The sequence below is a fragment of the Apaloderma vittatum genome, unplaced genomic scaffold (assembly GCF_000703405.1).
Source record: "Apaloderma vittatum isolate BGI_N311 unplaced genomic scaffold, ASM70340v1 scaffold7464, whole genome shotgun sequence".
Classification (NCBI taxonomy): domain Eukaryota; kingdom Metazoa; phylum Chordata; class Aves; order Trogoniformes; family Trogonidae; genus Apaloderma; species Apaloderma vittatum.
Window position 1 is genome coordinate 9,268 of NW_009713171.1, and position 18,818 is coordinate 28,085.

The following is an 18,818-nucleotide window of genomic DNA, read 5'->3' on the forward strand; positions in this document are numbered from 1 at the left end:
TGTTTTTCTTGAACATGGAGGTGAGTTGCCTAGACAGAAAAATCCCGATACCCACCTCACAGCTTTCTATCCCAATTTCCCTATTCCCAATTCTAGAGTTTTCCAGCACTGGCTAGGTATTGAGCTACTCTGATTTTTTTTTTTTTAATTTTTTTTTCCTTTCATTACATCTCCGTTTACTTCTGATGTATACTCTGTGAACGAGGTAATAGATTAGCTTTATATCTTAGTACCTTAATAATTTTTTTTTTTTACCAAAGTTGCCTAGGAATTGTTAAAAGAATGAATAAGCATTATGAAAACAGGGCAGAAGGACTCGTTATAAAATTAAATGCACTCACAGCACTCCCTGTAGGCTTTTCTATTACACGGTATTATTAGAAGGCAGGTCCTGGAATTGAAATCCTAGGGAAGTTTGTTTCATAATTCTTAAGCAAGTTAACAAGTTGCATTAGAGCCTAAGTTTCTGTGTAAGCTTTAACGGAGTCTGCTAAACTTTATGAAAACACTACTCTTTGTGCAAGGACTTCAGTGTCAGCTAGAACAGTTGAGTTTACACTTCTTCTGCATCCATCTGTAGTGAAGCTTTATTGCAAAAACTGATGGAGTTTTGTTAGTTTTGGTAATACACACTTGCTGGGATGATGATTACCCCTCAAATGATTGAGTCAGAATTTCTTTTTGCTATATCTTTTTCTTCAAAGCCATCTAAAATTTTAGAAATGGATAGTCCTAATCCTTGAATGTGGTGCTAGAGAGGAAAAATAAAAATCTGATTGAACAACAGCATCTTCTATTCTAGCTCTGTTGTTATCAAATGAATTCTGAGCTAAGATGTTTTTGGTCCCAAGGAAACTGAAATTATCTTTTTGATGCTTTACATATCTGAGGCCATATGGGCCCCTTATGTGTGTCACAGTGTTTGTCAGCTGTATGGATCACCCGTAAAATTGAATGGCATTAATTGGCTGTGGCATTTGCACAATTAGTGGTATGTTCCTTAAGAGCAGTAGTGAAATACACCCTGAACAGCAGGACCCCGCTGATATACCTACTACAGATTCTGACCACATAATACTGGCAAACCTTCATCCCCTTACTGGAAGGAAAAGGAAAGCTACTAAATAGCATTAATAAATAACTTTAAATTATACTTTAAAAATGTAATTTATGTGGATAATCTCAAGCCTTCACTTTGATAATTCCGATTTTTTAGGCTGTAAGTCTTGATGTATGTTCCTTCTAGCTCTATAAGCTTGAAGATGATGTGAAAAAAATCCACCCTTATGTATTCCTATGAAATAACTTAAATTACATTTTAAAAGTATAATTTAATGTGGATAATCTCAAGCCTTCACTTTGATAATTCCGATTTTTTAGGCTGTAAGTCTTGATGTATGTTCCTTCTAGCTCTATAAGCTTGAAGATGATGTGAAAAAAATCCACCCTTATGTATTCCTATGTAATTTCATTGTATAGGTTTTGATATTAAATTGCTCCTGATGGAGTTGTTTGCTTTTATTTTTGTTATTTTTTCCTGTTGGAAGTACCAGCTGAATCTGATGCTCTGTGAAAACTGCCTGAAACACCCCTGTTCTGAAGGCAGTGCAGCGTTTAATCACCAGGACTAGAAAGTTGAGTAACAAATAGTGTGAGGGTTAGTCATCTATGGCAGCTTTCCTGTAGCTGAGCTGCGCTTCAGAAAATTGGCGCTGTTTTGTGCCTTGCCTTGTTTTCCCTCAAAACAGAGGCAGGAAAGATAATGAGTATTTAAAACATAATAATGTCACAAATGAGCTATTAAGCAGTGAATGAGCTGACTCTTAAAAGCTGAGTTAATTGTGCCTGCCTCATTAGTGAGAGGTTTGTTGTCTACCTTTCTTCACACAGGCTCCTCCTTTCTCCCTCTCAAGGAGTGGATTATTTTGATGTTGCCTTTTATTCCCCATGGACCAAAGTTGTGTTGGGGTGAAGGAAAAAGTCAGTTTCTGGTGCGAATCTTGGGGTAAACTGCGCGTTGAACTGACTGTGTGTGTTAGTAGTAAAGGAGGTAGTGAGAAGGAGTGGACGGAGTTCTGGAGGAAAGGGGGAACTGAGATGTTAGTGGGAAGGAAGAGGCAACTGGTGATAGTTGTGGCTGTCCGGAGGAATGATGAAGCTTAGCAGAGCTGGAAATGTTTTCATAGTCCAGGAGTGAGAAAACCACGCTGGGCTGTTGCCGAGGGTGGAGCGCTGTGCCTCAGATCTGAGACGCTGGAAAACTACTGACGTAGTCTTGCGTGGTAGTGGGATGGAAATGGAGTTGGGCTGAGAGGGAATCTGCTCGCTGACCTAGAAAGAAAAGGTAGCTTCTTATGGGAGTCATGACCTGGCTGCCTTCTGCTTTTCCTTTTTTTATCTCTTCCATTATTGCTCACAAGCAAAGAAAAGAGCCAGAGGATGGTGTTGTGCATGCAGATTGGCTGATTTGAGTGGAGATGATGGAACGGGAGGAAGCTTTTTATTATCTGCTGAGCAAGCTGACATAGATAGATGGGCAAAATGTAGAAGAAAACAAGTCCAGATAAAAGGGTGAAGCCAGCAGAAATACCAACTAGATACAGAGGTGGTAGGTCGGACAGTAAATATTCTTTAGCAAGTGATGAAATGCAGAACGTTGATCAGAACCATGGAGAAAATTTAGTTTTCATGAAAAATAGTGAATTTGACGTGGTGTGTTTGTCTCGTTGTAATAAAGCAAAGATTCTGTGAAGGCAGCTCTTTCCATCTTTAGAAACAATCTAAAGTCACAAAGCTCAACAGGAGAGCAACGCAAAAATAGGGAGTGGAGTTTTCAGTAATCCCAGATTTTTGCATAATAAGCATTTTTTTCTTTTTGGTGTACTGTTTATTTATTTTTTTTTATTATTCTCAAAGTGACATCTATGTTTTATTAATTCCAAACCACCGCTAACGTTACAACAAGCTAATGTCTTGAAAGCGTGTAGTTGTCAGCTGTCTTTTGGTGATGTTTTCGCAATACTGACTGGACAGGACAGTTTTCAGTTACTTGTGTTCAACTGAAGAGTGATCCACTAAAGCTCCTAGAAGCTGAAGAGTACCGGAAAGATGTAGCCAGACAAACATATTTATTTTTAGTCTTGGCTGCAAGGTATCAAAATTTTAGTAATGTCACGCAGAATCTAGGAGAAAGTAGAGAATGCCAAACGCACGTCCCCCTAAACCAGCTATGAAGTGTTTCTGTGTCTGAACAGTAATGCTTTCCTGGAGGCTTCTTGTGTCAATGTTGTCCTAGAAAATTCTGAACAGGAGCTGTACGTTTCTAAACCTTGTGGTCAGAATTAAGCCCTAGTTGGAGAAAGTAAGCCTGAAATAATAGAAGTACTTTATGAAGCCAGGAGCATTGCTTTCTTGGCTTCCCAAGTTAGACTGTGCTAGTGTGACCTAATGAAGGTGTCAAGAATCGCACTGAGCTGTGAAGTGAAAGTCTAAAATATCAGACTCTTGCTTAGGAATCTATATATCCCCTAGATTGCTCTGTTAGAGAAGAGTTGCATTATCACTCAAGTTTAACTAACTGGCTTAGGTGCCCAACTTTAGGATGAAATAAAATAATCTGAATATTGTTCAGTGTTGCAAATTTTCAATCTCGAGTGAGCTTGACTGCAGTCATTTGGCAGCCTTTTGTAAGCAGTTCAAGGTTTATGCCATTGTATTAAACCTTAAGTGTAAGAAAGTTAGAAGTGACCAAATGCAGCTGCTCATGTTTCTAGATGCTGTTCTCCCCAAATTAATGGACAGCTTGAAACGAAATAGTTGTTTGATAATCAGGATGGAGGCAAAACAAAGTGCTGGCTTCATCCCTTCCTAGTTAAATACTCCGGTACCAGGTATTTCTGGTTTATTTTTTGGTTTTTTTCCCCCTCGACTCTGGCATTTGAACAGGTTGCCCAGGGCAGTGGTGGAGTCCCCACCCCTGGAGGTATTTGAGAGTTGGGCAGACATCATGCTTAGGGATCTAGTTTAGTCGAGGAGTTGTCAGTGTTAGGTTAAGCGTTGGACTCAATGATCTTAAAGGTCTTTTCCAATCTGGGCAATTCTGCAGATTCTGAAAGGTAAGCTGAGAATCATTACCAATTAATTTCTACCTTGCTTGTTTTCCAGGGGAAGAAGGTTACTTTACAGCATGATACCGATACTGAAGCCTTTTAAAACAGAGAAACAAACCTCACAACCACCCAAGTTCTTTAGGCGACATCAGCTGTGTAGCGTTACTTTTACTAACACGCTGACAGCCGTGCTGAAGTTGAAAAATTTTCCAGCAGATGGCAGCAAAACTTTGCCTGAGTAGCCACAGAACTTTGGGTCTTGTTAAAATTCTTTCTCTTTCCCTAGTCAAGGGGAGGAGATTGGTACTATTAGCTCAATAGAAGCCCGTAATCTTAGTGGGAATTATAATATTTTTATCATGAGGTTTTGCTACCAGGTTTACTTTTGGAAGGTTAATTGCGTTGCTTGGTTGCCCAACCGAGAGGCTCCTTTTCTATTCTTGAGGCACTTCTCTTACGTGATTTAGTATTTTTTTTGGTTCACTCTAGCAGTCAAAAGTGATGACGTTTTGGGAGCAGGGAAGGCATGGAGAGGTACTTAAAACCATAGGTAAAGGACATCCTTATGTTGCAAGTAAATTGTTTGGTTTGGATTACGACAACTTGTATAGAAGTGTGTATACATGCACACATAAGAATTGGGACATATCTTGACTGAATTTGGAAACAGCATAGACTAAACAGGCTAGCAGCAGCATCCTGCACTTCAGTTGGGAGGTAGAAACGGTTGGCTTGCATGCCCTGTGCAGTGGGGAAGAGAGAAGGCACAACGTGAATTTTTACTTTTTTTAATTTATTTTTTTTTATGTGGAAAATGTCCCTGGCTGCTGCTGTCTCCTTTGCATTACGTCCATCTTTCTCCCTAATTCTGCCTCTCAGAATGTATCATCTCTCTGCATCTTAATTCTCATGATTCTGCTACTCACTTTATCACCAGCCAGGAGATAATCTAGAACAGTCTGAGCAGTGTGAAGAAAGAGACCCTGGGAACAGCAGACATCGCTTTGAAATAGTATCTTTGTCTTTAATGACATTGTGGGTTGTACTGCTTCTTTGCTGTATTTTGGACATCATAGTGCAGGTTAGCAACCACCTGTTTGGTTACAGACTTCGTTTTCCTGTCAACCTATGGATGCTTCATCAATTACTTTAACTCAAATCAGTGTAACTTCACAGAGCGCTGAAACTTCTGCTTTTCACAGAAGACTAGGAAGGCTGTCACTACCGAGGGACTAAACTTTCTTTAATCTTTCTCTTGTTGTTTCCAGGTTCCTATTCTATACACTAGAGGCAGTTCTCACCCTTCTATTTTTCTCTGTGGTCAGGCTGTGTTAGGTTGTCTGTTGGATTTTGTTTGTTCTTTTTTCTCCCTTGGTGTTCACTTTACATTTTAAAAAACCCTTCAAGTTACTGGTTCACCTTTGCAGGTGTAGTCTCTACTGTTTCTTGTCAGTCCTTTTATTTTGATGTCTGCCTCGGTGTGTTACCAGGATATGGTCACAGTAGGTCCATACTGGAAAGCTTATTCCTGTTGTTTTGTGTTAACACCTTTGTGTATTCAGACTCGACTAGTTTGCAACTGATATCTTGTTGTGAACTTAACTTACAGCAGGTCTGAATTTTGAGATGTGAATTGGTATCTCTTCCCCTCCCCTGTGTGAGTGCGATGGCAACCCAGCAGAAAACTTTGCCTTCTCCACAAGGAACAGGAGAGCAAGCACTCCACCTGCACCATGTGTGTGAGCATTGGAAGGTCACAGCCTTCAGCCAAGCTTTTTTTTAAACCTGTGTGGTCACAATGTCCTATTCTTTGGCCCCTGCCCCACCAAACCAAACTGCTTTCCTTCTAAGCACAGTATGTATAGAGGAGGAAATTGTGGAGATTTCAGTCTGCCAGGATTCAAGGACGGAGTTGTCAAGGTTAGGAAAGATGGACAGAGTTGAAAACCTGTCAGCTTAAGGCCAGTATCTTGTGTATGCAGTGTCTCTCCTTACCAGCTAGGAGACTGAGGTTGGGAAAGTGCCTCAAACTTCCAAACTGTACTATGTACCTTTTAGAGTCCGACAGGCACCGTCTGCGGATGGTGGAAGAGGAAAAATGTTGCAGCCCGGCTTGTTGTCTAGCTCAGCAATGGTAACAGTGCAGGCACGTCTCTTCTGGTAATTAAATCTGGTACACAGGAATTGTCGCTTGCTCTGTAAGTTTGAGTGTCCTGAGGAAATGAAATGAAGTAAATTGATTTGGTTATTTTAGTTTTCTTAATTCATAAATCAAACTAAGCTTTTGTGCTGTGCTAGAGAGGGGAAAGAAGGTATCTGTGTGATCAGTTGTGTTTTGCTATTCTCTAACATTTTTCCTGGCTCCTTCCATAAGTGGATGCTTACATTCTTGTAAAATCTTAAATTTTTGCAAAACTATAAATTCAGAACAGATTCATTGTCTATAAAAACAGACTTTATCAAGATAATCTAAAATAACATGCATCCTACATGCTTTGGAAATCCTGCAGACCAGAGAGAAACATTTTACCTAATACAGTATTACACCCTAAAAACAATACAATGCTGCCAGACCACAAAACATCCGCAATTTGGGACAGCAGATGTTTCTACACATGCTTCTTTTTAAGACCAAGAAGCAACACAAGGGAAAATAAAAAAGTTGAACATTGAGAAAGAAATGTAATATTGTAGAGCTGGAGGAAAACTGGACGGACAGAGGGATTTAGTAATTAGCCTGCAAGTGCTAGGAAGATGTGGAAAACTGTTTGTCAAATGGAAACATGTGTATATGAAAGAAAGTCTTTTTTTGTGTGTAACTCTTTATTAAATTATATTTAACTTTTTTCTTAAAAATAGCATATTCGTGAAAGCAAGAATTAGTTTGAAGTACGAAAAATCCTGCTGTGCTATGCCTGAAAAGACTAACCTTCAACCGTTCAATTAATTTTTAAAATTATTTTTTTTTTTTTTTTTGCAGCACTGGATTACTGTAATGCCTTCTAATTATTTTTTAATTTTATTTTAACTTCAGCTGATCCCACAGTTAAGGACTTAATTGGAGGCTTCACTGCTCTGCATTATGCAGCCATGCATGGCCGAGCGAGGATTGCGCGCTTGATGTTGGAATCTGAATATAGAAGTGACATTATTAATGCAAAAAGCAACGATGGTTGGACTCCCCTCCATGTAGCAGCCCACTATGGCAGAGACTCATTTGTCAGACTCCTGTTGGAGTTCAAGGCTGAGGTTGATCCGCTCAGTGATAAAGGTACTACACCGCTTCAGCTGGCCATTATCCGAGAGAGGTCAAGCTGTGTGAAAATCCTTCTGGATCACAATGCCAACATCGACATTCAGAATGGTTTCCTGTTACGATATGCTGTGATCAAAAGCAATCACTCGTACTGCCGAATGTTCCTTCAGAGAGGGGCGGATACAAACTTGGGTCGCTTGGAAGATGGACAGACACCCTTACACTTGTCTGCTCTTAGAGATGATGTGCTTTGTGCACAAATGTTGTATAATTACGGAGCAGACACTAACACAAGGAACTATGAAGGACAGACCCCACTGGCTGTTTCAATAAGTATTTCTGGAAGTAGCCGACCCTGTCTGGATTTCTTACAAGAAGTGACAAGTATGTATGTAAGAGAAGTTAATCACAGGACGCAGTGTCCTCTAAAAGCCTTCTTTGAATTTAGCCCCTGAAAAAAAAAAATGCTTCCTCTCTGCCCCTTGATGCAATTTAAATGCGCTAGAAAGTTTCTGGGAAGGTGAAGGGATTGTGATACTGGGAATCTCTTACTCTGCAAAGGTGCTAATGTTAAGTATATATTATTTAAATTAGTTTTGTTTGCGTATCTACAGGAAGCATTCATTTTAAAAAAGCGAACTGTAATATTTTATTAATGGCCTTAGCAAATAAGATGTTTGGGGGTTTGTTTTATTGGTTGCTTAGATTTTTTAGTGCCTTTTTTTTTAAATTGCTATGCAAATACTCTGCAGTTGCTGACTTTTTCATCAGGCACTATGACTAGGGCAGAAAAGAGCTTCTGCTGGTTTGTGTTTGCCCACATTTCTCTCTCCTTGTCTTCCCAACACCAGAAAAAAAAAAAAAAGGCATAGTTTGTTCGGGCAACTTGAAGTGGTTTTGTGTGCTCTGTAGCTTTGATGTTGTTGATGCCTTTGAAACATGAAAGAGATTTTAACTTGTCATGACTTCTCGTATTTAAAAAGAGTATTAGGCTTCTAATATTCTGGTCACTTTTGATTATCAGGTTTTGGTGTACTAGATCTCCTGAAAGTTTTCTCTTCCTCTCCCGTTCAACACGGAATGCTATAATAGTGTCTCATAATTACAGTATCGCCTAAAGCATTGAGGAATTGCTGATTAGCAATTAGCAGGAATTTGCTAATTCAAACATGTTAAGATGGCCTGACAAATTATCATCCTACTAGGATGATCTTTGTGCTCCAGAGGATGGGGTATTTCCTACATCCTTTTTTTGCCCTGCAGTTTCTTTTATTATTTTTTTGTGTGGTGGTTTTCAATGAGAATTAAGCACCCTATATACGCTGCAAAGGAACTGGAGTTTAGCGTGGGCTGGGGGTGAACCAGCTGAGATGTGTTGTCAGTAGCTGGCGCAAAGAAGCATTTGGATGTTCGTTTTTTGTCTTTTGTGATTTGTGGTGGTGTTTTTGCTTTTATCTGAAATCTAAAGAGAGTTTTTGGAAAGGTGGAAGTTGGTAATGAGCAATACAACCAATTAATGGATTTTGTTTTCGTTTGCTTGCCCCTTACTCAAACACATTCCTTTCTGGTTCCCTTTTTGGGAGCCTCTCACTATAAAGTTGCACTGTCAGGGTTATTAGTAGATGGTATAATATACAAACTTGCAATTTTTCACAGTCTTGAGATGTATTGGTAAGCGTGAAGGCTTAGGCTGCTTCAGTGTTTCTTGTCTAAAGTCTAAATTTAGTCTAAAGACTAATTCACAAAGTTAGAAACCAACACAGCAACTTAGTTTTAGCTTACAGATTCTGTAATTTAAGGGTTTAATGTTAAGTGAGAAGTAAATCCTGCTACAAAAAAAGTAACTTAGATTTGTGGCCAGTGTAACAGTGTTGGAACTATCCTTTTTTTGCTGGGAAAGCAGGGAGGACTAGTGCTGACAAAAACACTACAGCTTCGTGCTTCTGAGAAAAATAATTATGAATATATGTTTACAAACAGCTATAAACAGACTCTGCTGCCCTTATTATAAATACCCAAACACTGTCTTCCGCAGTTTTCGTGAATAATCACTTTAATAAGATGGTGTAGGAGAGATGAAATAGAGCGAGCTGGGATTTTTGGTAGCAGAGTTCCCAATTAGATCAGACTGTTGAGATCTTGTGCTGTAGCATGTCGGGGAAGAATCTTATTTGTGGGTCTGTTGCAATATGTATTTACTAAAAGAAAAATATACAAAATTTTCAGAGTCTTCCTGAAATGATCTCTTGCAAGTGGTAACAGTGCCTTGGTTGTAGGGTTTAGTCGGAATTTCTAGTTCGTTTATCTGAATGTTATAGTAAGAGCTTAATATAGAAATCTGTAGCTGTAAGTTTTATATGTTCATCCAAATTTTAAAGACTGTCTTTGATAGTAAAGCAGGAATTAGCTTCTACTTTTGCCATAGCTCAATATTTTTGAGGTTCAAGATTAATATATGTGAATTATGGAAGTTATCAATCTGGTCTGTGTCTTCAAGCGAAAGCGGTTGCATGCTTCATATAAATGTCACACTACTTAGCTGTATACGTGTCAGATGTAAGTAGCCTTTTTCTTTTTTAATGCTCAGAAATGTATTTGTCCAGTTTCAGTTCCTCAGAAAACATCGTATGCAAATTTCTCTTTGGTAGGTATTATAATCTGTAATGTTTGCAGCCTTTAGCCCAGGTCTTTGCTTGTGAATAACAAGCAAGAAACCGAGCTCTCAAATACTCGGTATTTGCCCTGAGAGTCTGCAAGAAGATGTGGGATTTTGCGTTTTGACCCTGAAGGTCTGATAGTCCTCCTGGCTACAGGGAGAGATTCCTTTGCTCCTGGAATAATTCCAAGAGGAAGGAAGTTATTCTGTAGTTTTGTCACAGTATTTTAAGCACAAAGCTTCAGGTTAGGACCAACAAACTTTTCCATCGTGTGTCTGCCATTGACTTGGTGTTCAGATGGTCATTCATGTCTTCTTTCCTCCCTCCTTTTTTTTTTTTTTTTTTTTACAACACAAAAATGAGCAAAGTCTCTATGTGAAAAAAACAATGTTGAAGATGAAAATTGCTTTGTGATTTTATTAATCGCCTTCCTTTTCCATATCTGTAGTATGCTTTCCTACTCAGAAAACCATTTATTGGCACCCCCATAGTACCTGAGATCATGTGATAAAGAGTTATTTTGGAACAATTCAGTATGATACTGCAGTTTTATGAGATCTGAACCTGCCTCTTTGGGAGTGTCAATGGCTTAAGCTTGGAATGCACTAATGCAGAATTAAAATAGGGATGCACATATATAATACATATGAAGACAGATATAGACATTTTAATATTTTTTTTGTCACTATGTATGTCTGCAGAATTTAACATGTGGAGTTGCAGGCCTGGATGGAATGGTTTATGTTGCAGCTGAAGCCGAATGGAGTTTGAGAATATTAAAACTTAGAGAATGCTGGAGACAGGAAAAAATGCAGGTATTGGAAAAATACATAAAGGCTTGAAGAAATGTTTAAGTTACCAGAAATTTGATTACGATCTCCAAAAGGGGAATAAAAAAAAAAAGCCTGACCCCTTCCCCCTTCCCACAGCTGTGCTGTAACGTAGTCGCTGTTGGGTGAACGGGGCAGACGGAGTCGGCGAGGAGCCGCGCGAGTCGCTTGGCTGTGTCGAGGCAAAGAGTGAAGGAAATGGATCAGCCCCAGTAGCGTAACGTGGCAGGTGTGTTAACAGGTATTGAAGAACTAATTTCAGATCTGCAGCAGGATCTAAAGGTCGGCAAATGAATTCAACTACAAATATTTCATCAGCATTCCTTTTTTTTATTGTTATTATTTTTCAAAGGGCGAATCTTTGGCTTTGATTAGAGAGTATCATTTTGTGTTTAGCTTCATGTAACACTGTAAATGCGTATGTGGGTGACCTGCTTTGTCATCCCGAGTTATGCAGAGAGCGAAGGTAAGAGGATTATTTTATAGTTTGCATTTTAGCTGGATCAATGGGAAACAACTACCGTCTGAATCCTGGTTGTTTTCTGCAGATTGCAGGTGCCTATATGTTGAAAACCACTATAGTTTTTATACCTTTATAAAGACAAAGCCCTTTTTTTTTTCCTTTCTAGAAAGAGGCAAAGTACTGTTCAAATAATTAGGCAATTCAGCACGAGATTTAAACAATGTGATGTTGAAAAATGCAGCTACTAACTCAGGGTGCAGTTGGCAGTTCATATTAAGCAGTTGAATCATTTTTTTTATAGCTGTATACTTTGGAGGAGTTTTTTTTTAAGCGGTATATGTAAAAGAAAAAATTACAAAAATATATTTTTTGCATGTGGCATGTAAGTTACAGCCACCCCCCACTCCCACTTGCACACCTATGCTGTACTCTGTTATGGAAATATAGTGTAGCAATGCATCTTAAGCCTGTATTTGTGTTCAGAGCACTTTACTTACTGTCCTCTGAAAACAGGTATTGAAATTCTTACTGAAACTGCTACGGAAATTCAGCTAAGTCTGAAATGGTAGAAACAATGCAAAAAATAAAATTTAAAAAAATCTTGTACAGGCATATTCAAGTCTTAATTTCATTGCTCAACACACCTGTTATGCTTAAATTGAGCATTACTGGCATTTGACTTTTTCATGTATAAATTTTCAGGCCAAAATACACTCCCCTCTTGTACATATATTCTGTGCCAGGTATATTGAAATTTAATAGACATCTAAAACTCATTGTGGAGAATTACTTTTTCAAAAGAGAAATGAAGACATACTTCAAGCTTAAGTATTTTAAAGGAGGCATTCTGAACAGAAAATCAGATCTTATTTTAAAATAACTTGTGTGATATCCAGTTAAAAATAATTAAAAGCTATCTTTGTCCTGGTGAGCTAGATAACTGGTTCAAGAAGTTTTTTCGCTTTCTGAATGAACACTTTCTCTCTAAATTCAGCCCTGCATGCCTTCTATTAATATTTCAGACCTATAGATTCTCGATACTAGCTTTTTCTGGCATTTTGAATGCTGCAAAGCCAGATATCTTCTGCTGCTGTTTTATTACAGAGTACCAGGCAATGCATTCCCGAAACTTGTTAAACTCACTCCGGTTGCGATGAATTCCCAGATCAGCTCAGCAGCAACCGTTTGCAACCTTTCGGTATGATCCTGTTTCTTTGGGCATCCTCCTCAGTGTCTTTCTCAGCTGGCAGGTGTGAGTTTCCAATTGATAAATTCAATTATCTTCTGTAAACCTGCCCCACCCTTCTCCTCCTTGCCAAAAAAGCCAATAGAATCGTTAACTAAATTTAATTGCGGGCAGTACCCGAGTTCCTTCACAGTTGTGAATGAAAAGAATGGATTTAATAGATAGCTGTGGATATAAATACTTATTCTGATACTCTGGAGGAAATGAGCTGCTGCCAGCAATACATCAGCCTTTTTTCAGCTTTTTTTTTTTTTTTAATCAGCCATGTTTCGACTTTTTAACGTTTCACAAAACTTTTATTTTTAAGTTTTCTTTGTAACTAAAAAGAAACAACCAAGTGGTTTCTTGCTACTGTTTTCAGCCTTTCACAATTCCCAGGGGAGGGAGAGGCTCAGTTTGAGAAATACCACTGTAAGCTTCTGATTTTTTTCCTAGCGAATTTTGTTGTTGCAGACAAAACTGTAGGCAGCTTCTGAAATATGTCACTGATGTTGTTTTTCATTTTTCGACGTCTTCAGAAAAGCCTATCCATTTCAAACCTGTAACATCAATTGTTTGCTTTCAAAAAATACTTTTTTAAATAGGTAGGGCAATACATCAGAGAGGATCTTCTTGCAGCCTGCAAGCATAGTAATTTCAATTACTCCTAAATTTTCTCTTGCGTAAGTGATGAGGTCATGATTTTTGCTTTGCACAGGTGCTGTTATATCTTCAGTGGAGGAAACCGGTAGCAATTTCCCCCTTTTCACCTTTACACCACTTTTGCTTAAGATTGGATGAGAGTCCCTAAAAAAAAAAAATAAAAAAAAATCAGTGTTGTCAGAGGTACGAGGTCTGATATTATGCCTTAATGATCCTAAAATACAGACCAATTAGTGAGTTAATGTTTTATTTCTTGGGGTCCATGGTTTGAAAAGGAAAAACAAGCAGGCACAGGTCTAAACGCATAAGTTGTGACATACAGGACTTTGTAGAGGTCATAAATCCTAAATATAAGTTTTGTCTGCCTCTGGCACAGAACAGCCAACTCCCAGATAGAATAGCAGAAAAATATTGAAACTATAAAAAAAAGGAAAGGAATGGGGTTTTGAGTGGAAATTCATGTTTAATTGTAGTAATTTCTTGTTGTTAAAACGTGCAGGTTTTTTTCTTTGTTTTACCAGAGAAGGCCAATCTATGAACAGTAATACAAAAGGCTTATTTATTTAACTAAAACTTATTTGGCTAGCAGTTGAAGGACTGAGTCAGCAAAATGTTTAAATTTTATATGTACTGAAGTCGGCTGCCTCTAGAGGGGAAAAAAGTCAAAAACCCAATTCTTCTTTATTTTATAAGCCTTTTTTTTTTTTTTTTTTTTTTACATTTCTATTTGGAAGAAAGTTTTCTGTCGTACTGGGGAAACCGTACACAAGGAGTGCGTTGCTGAGGATTGCTGCTTTCCGTTACAGCACATACTACGAGCTGTGGAAGACCAAAAAAAAAGAACTATGTATATCTTTTTCCTGTAATTAATAGTGATAATCAAATATATTAGAAGTATAAGGCTTGGAAAATAAGTTGACCGGAGTTTTTAACTTGTTCTGGTGAGCACGTTAGGAGACCTTCAGCTCTGCCAAAGCCACAGGTGTTGGCTGCCCTGATGGTAACTGGGGTTGTGTAACAGCCCAACGGGTGCCCGTCTGCTCGAGAGTAACGGCATCAAGGTGTCCCTTTGAGACTCGATCAGGAATGTGTTGGGGTTTTTTTTAAGATGATCAGTAGTTTTATGTCACTCTTTTGCATGATAGTGGTAATTAGTTCAATCTTTCATTTTACTTTTGCGGGGTTTTTATTTTTCTTTCTAAATTCTCTTCCTTTCCAGCTTACTTGCCTAAATAACTTTCCAGACTTGTGCTGCAGGATATAACCAAAGTTGCTACTTCCTAATTGTTTTTAAACAGAACTTTATTCATCATTTAACTTGTCTTACTTTGCCAAATTACTAATAACATTTTTCATTTGCCAAACCAAGGTTCACTGACATGGGTCTGTAATCCTTTATTTTTTTTCCTTTTCATTCAGATGCAACCAAGAATGAGTAAGTGTTCTAGACACCGTTTCTAATAAATCACAAATGCATTAATAACCCTGGAATTTGCAAGGCGTGACCTAAGACACCAGCAGCCACTAGATGTAGCAACTGGTGCTTAACACTGGAAATGTCCATTGTTAACACATTCCCAGGAAATATTTTTAGGCTTATCGGGGGAAAATGTCATACATTTGATAATCGGGTCTTTTTGAATTAACTGATGACCAATTTCTTCTGGGTATTTTAAGTTGTCTGTTCCGTTTTGTTCTCCAAAAGCCCCGTAGAATGTTAATTAAAAGGCATTCATTTCTGAAACCAGAAATCAGTGTCTCATAGCTGTATTATTGTCTACTCTGCTACAGAAAATACACATACAGATCTGTAGTCCTCTGCACCCTTTTATGCTGCTGTTTGCAGTCAGCTTTTGAAAAGTGCATCGTTCCTGAACCCTATTTGCATTCGCATTTAAAGCATTAGAATTATATCTTTATCACCATAAAGATTCCTCTGACTGGTTTCTTACTTTTCTTTCCCTGAAGCTTGAGCATTCAGCTCTTGTCCGAGTCGTGTAACTTCATTCCTTCAGGTAGAAAAAAAAATGCTAAGAAGAAACCACCCATGGACAAACTAATCTTTATTTTAAGTTATAACGGAAGGATATAATTAAAATAAATAAACATTTAGATACTGTGGTGATAATAAAAATATTTTAAACTTTTATGCGGGAAACTCAAATTGTAATGTTCTCTAACCTGAAATCTAGTTTCTTTAAAAACAGACTGAGACTATTTTCATGCATTACTTCTGCTAGCTTACCTCGGATAATTTTAGTGCTTAAGATTAAATCCCAGTGTATACCTGTCTGTCATCCCATTTCTATAGAAAAAGCCACGCAGGGGGAGAAAAGGAGGAACTCGCTCTGAAGGGTAACTGAAACCACGTACAAAATACCCAAAGTAGAAAACAGGAAATACTTTCATAATCTCTTTACTCTGTGCTTACCAGAAAAGTCTTATAAACTCATAACGTTGATGTCTGTTTGGCTGATGGAAGGCTTGTTGCTGAACTACGAGAAGGACGGAAGAAGGGATGGGCTCCAGAGCCAGCTCTGGGGCTGGCTTGGGTGACAAAAATCCTCCCATCTCCTCCGGACGGGTTTGTGCCTGGTGAGCTGCCGGCATCCTACTGACCCCAGAAAACTCACCCGCGTTGAGCCCCATACGGAGGCTTTTCCTCTTTCAGAATGTCCTGTATAATCGGTGGCAGCTCAGGAAAGCTAATTGGAAATGTCTATCTAAGTTACTTGAAGTTGCTTTTGCTGTTTTGTGCTGCTTCTTGTAGAAATGATTGATTCAAGCAGTCAGCTCAGTACAATTGCCGTGCCTTTCTTTGGAGAAGCAAGCACTGTCTTTCACCATTAACCATTTTGCAGATAATAAAAGACTGCGCTAAGTTGCTCTGTTGGTGACAGATTATCTTGATACTGGCAAAAGCCCCAACATTTTTCATGGTGCCGAGTATTTTTGACTCGGATGGCCAACGGGTGCTGTAACTGTGTCAGCCTCGCCTCTTTCTTGTTGGTTTTCTTTTTTTCAGGCCATGACACAGTTAAGTGAAAGATCAAAATATTGATTAGCACAGCTTCAGTGCATTATTGAGATAATCTCAAAAAATAAATAGCAGGATGAGAAAAAAAAAATATCCACAAAGGCAGGCAGCTAGTTTGGTCAGAGGTTTGGAGTGGTTCCTGTGATGGGAGGTCGGTTAAATAGAGTCTTCAGCTTTGGAAAGAGGTACCGAGCGGGAGTGGAGGATTGAGATTATTAATGTAAAGGTATGTAACATCATGACTGGCGTGAGAACAATTATTCATTATTTTTCTTGTAACTCTAAGAATGGTAGGCACGCAACGAAGCGATCGGGAAGCAGATCTAAAACAAATAAAAGCACTTGGTAGTTTTCCAGCCAACGCCTAATTATATTGTGAAATTTGTTGCCACAGGATGTTTTGGATGCTTGAAAGTATGAATGGGTTTAAAAAACATAAGACAGATTTACAAAGGGCAGGCCATTCACAGCTATTCAAGCTGTAGATCTGTGTGCAATCTCTGGTTTAGGAAGGCCCAAAGGCACCGGTGCTCAGAGCTAGAAGGGTATATGGGGACAGGATTTGTCCATGTCTGCTGTTCTGCTCTTTTTCTCTCTCTCTCTTTCCTTCTTTCTTCCTCGGGATCGGTTGCTGGGTACATTTGGATACAAAGCTAGATTAACCTTTCTTATGTTATGTTGCATGAGTTTTGAAAGGGAACCGATTATTTTGGAAAATCCTTGCCAGAAATACCGAAGTTCACGTGATGTCGGTAAAGCTTTTCCTCTGTGGACGGCACTTTAACTCATTTTTCATCTCTTTCTGTTTGACGAGGTTGTGGCTGCACCTGAAACCTAAAGGCCTCATCTTTTCCTGAGAAGGGAATAAACGGTCTTTAACGCTGCCACGTGGTCCTCAAATAACTTTTATAAAGTCTCACTCTCTAAGGAAACTGCCTAGTCCTGTTATAGTTAAATGTAGAAGGTTGGGGGTGGGGATTAAAGTCTTGAAAAGAAGTGAGACTGAAGAGCTTCTTTTCCCCAGGTGTTACCAAGGATAGAAAAAAATAAAAAAAAATTTAAATGGAGGAGTTATGCTGTTCTACAGCACTTAAGCCTATGTTGCCACCTTGTGGGAATCCTCACGTGGATAATGTTGTTTTACACTGGCATGAGTAAAATTATGTGCATGTAAAAAATATTTTTAAGATTCATCCCTTTGTTTCATTGGGTTATTGTTCATTAGAAAGGTATTAACTGCCACCCTTTTTCTCTTGCAATTTTTCCCTTCCCTCTGCTTCTTAGGAAACAGCAAACATCTGTGATTTTAACTGAGTAAATGATCTCTTAAAGTATGTTTAAAATGTGATCATTTTCCTTTTATGTGTTCCTTTTGTCTTTCCAGGACAGCCCAGAAACTTGCAAGATCTATGCCGAATTAAAATCCGTCAGTGTATAGGCCTTCAAAACCTAAAACTACTTGATGAACTACCCATTGCCAAGGTCATGAAAGACTACTTAAAACACAAATTTGATGATATCTGATATCCATGAAGAGAAGAACTCTGAGCAAGATTAGTTATATTCCAGATACTGAAGAGGCTTGTTGCCTTGCACAAAGTATATCCTATGCAAATTCTGATTTTTCTGTGAAGTCAGAAGGCAGGTATACACTTCCTTGGGTTTTTTATACCACACGCTAGAAGGTCTTAATTTTTGGTTTCTTGGTCCAAGTTTACAAGGTCCAAGCTTTCTATACAATATTACATTTTACAAATTGCTGTTGGTTTTGTTTGTTTGTTTGTTTTCACATTAAGTGTGCTGACTTGCAGTGGAGATGGAAGGTAGCCTCTCGAGGGAAGTGGTTGGTTGGGATTGGCATGCTGAGCAATTACTCAAGAAAATAAAGTTTGAAAATCAAGGCACCAGTCCTGCAAAACGATACCAATAGAAGGACCTTCAGAGCTCTGTTGTCTGTTGGGACTCTTGTCTCTCCCAGGGTGGATATTTTTGCAGGATAGGGGGAAAAGTTGATAAACATGTCCTAGGGTACTGTACAAATATAATCTGGAAATGAAAGAAAAAAAAATCCGGTTACTCGATCCAGTTTGAAGGTCTATACATTGGCTCTTTTTATATGATTCTTTTCCTAATTATTGTAGTTGCGATGCCCATAAAATTCAGGCCCTCTTCTTTCCTGACATTCCCTGTTAAATGGGTGCCTCTTTGTAAGTCTATTTTTAGCAGTGAAAGTACACTACAAAGAGGCATAGCCTCGGTATTTTTTACATTAACTTAAGAGTAAACAAATTTAGATTTTTTTGAAGCCAATGTATTCTGTTTCTCATACAGTGCCTCCTGTGCAATAATATTTCTGATGTATTTTCCCTTTATGTGTGATTTCTCCCACCACCACTGTTCCTCGTTTAGTCTCAGTGCATTATTTGTGAAAATAGAAACTGCTGCCTCCTCGTAACGTTGACATGACATTACAAAAGCGATGCGGCAGTTGCTGTTCGTTATTACTCCTTGAATTTCATGAATGTATAACCTGCTTTATTTGACTTTCGGTTATTTTTTTTTTCCTACGGGTTCTCAG

The 18,818-nt window shown here is 38.5% G+C and overlaps 1 protein-coding gene across 1 annotated transcript in view; it reads left to right on the forward strand.

Annotated features, from left to right (window-relative positions):
* LOC104273064 (ankyrin repeat and SOCS box protein 7-like) overlaps positions 1-18,068 on the forward strand; it is an 18,276-nt gene extending 208 nt beyond the window's left edge. The window contains 3 exon segments of the mRNA XM_009868261.1: positions 1-20; positions 7,144-7,749; positions 17,625-18,068. The exon segment at positions 1-20 is cut by the window's left edge and continues 29 nt beyond it. Of these exon segments, the coding sequence (XP_009866563.1) occupies positions 1-20; positions 7,144-7,749; positions 17,625-17,764 (766 nt within the window). The 3' untranslated portion in view covers positions 17,765-18,068.
* The last annotated feature ends 750 nt before the right edge of the window (positions 18,069-18,818 follow it).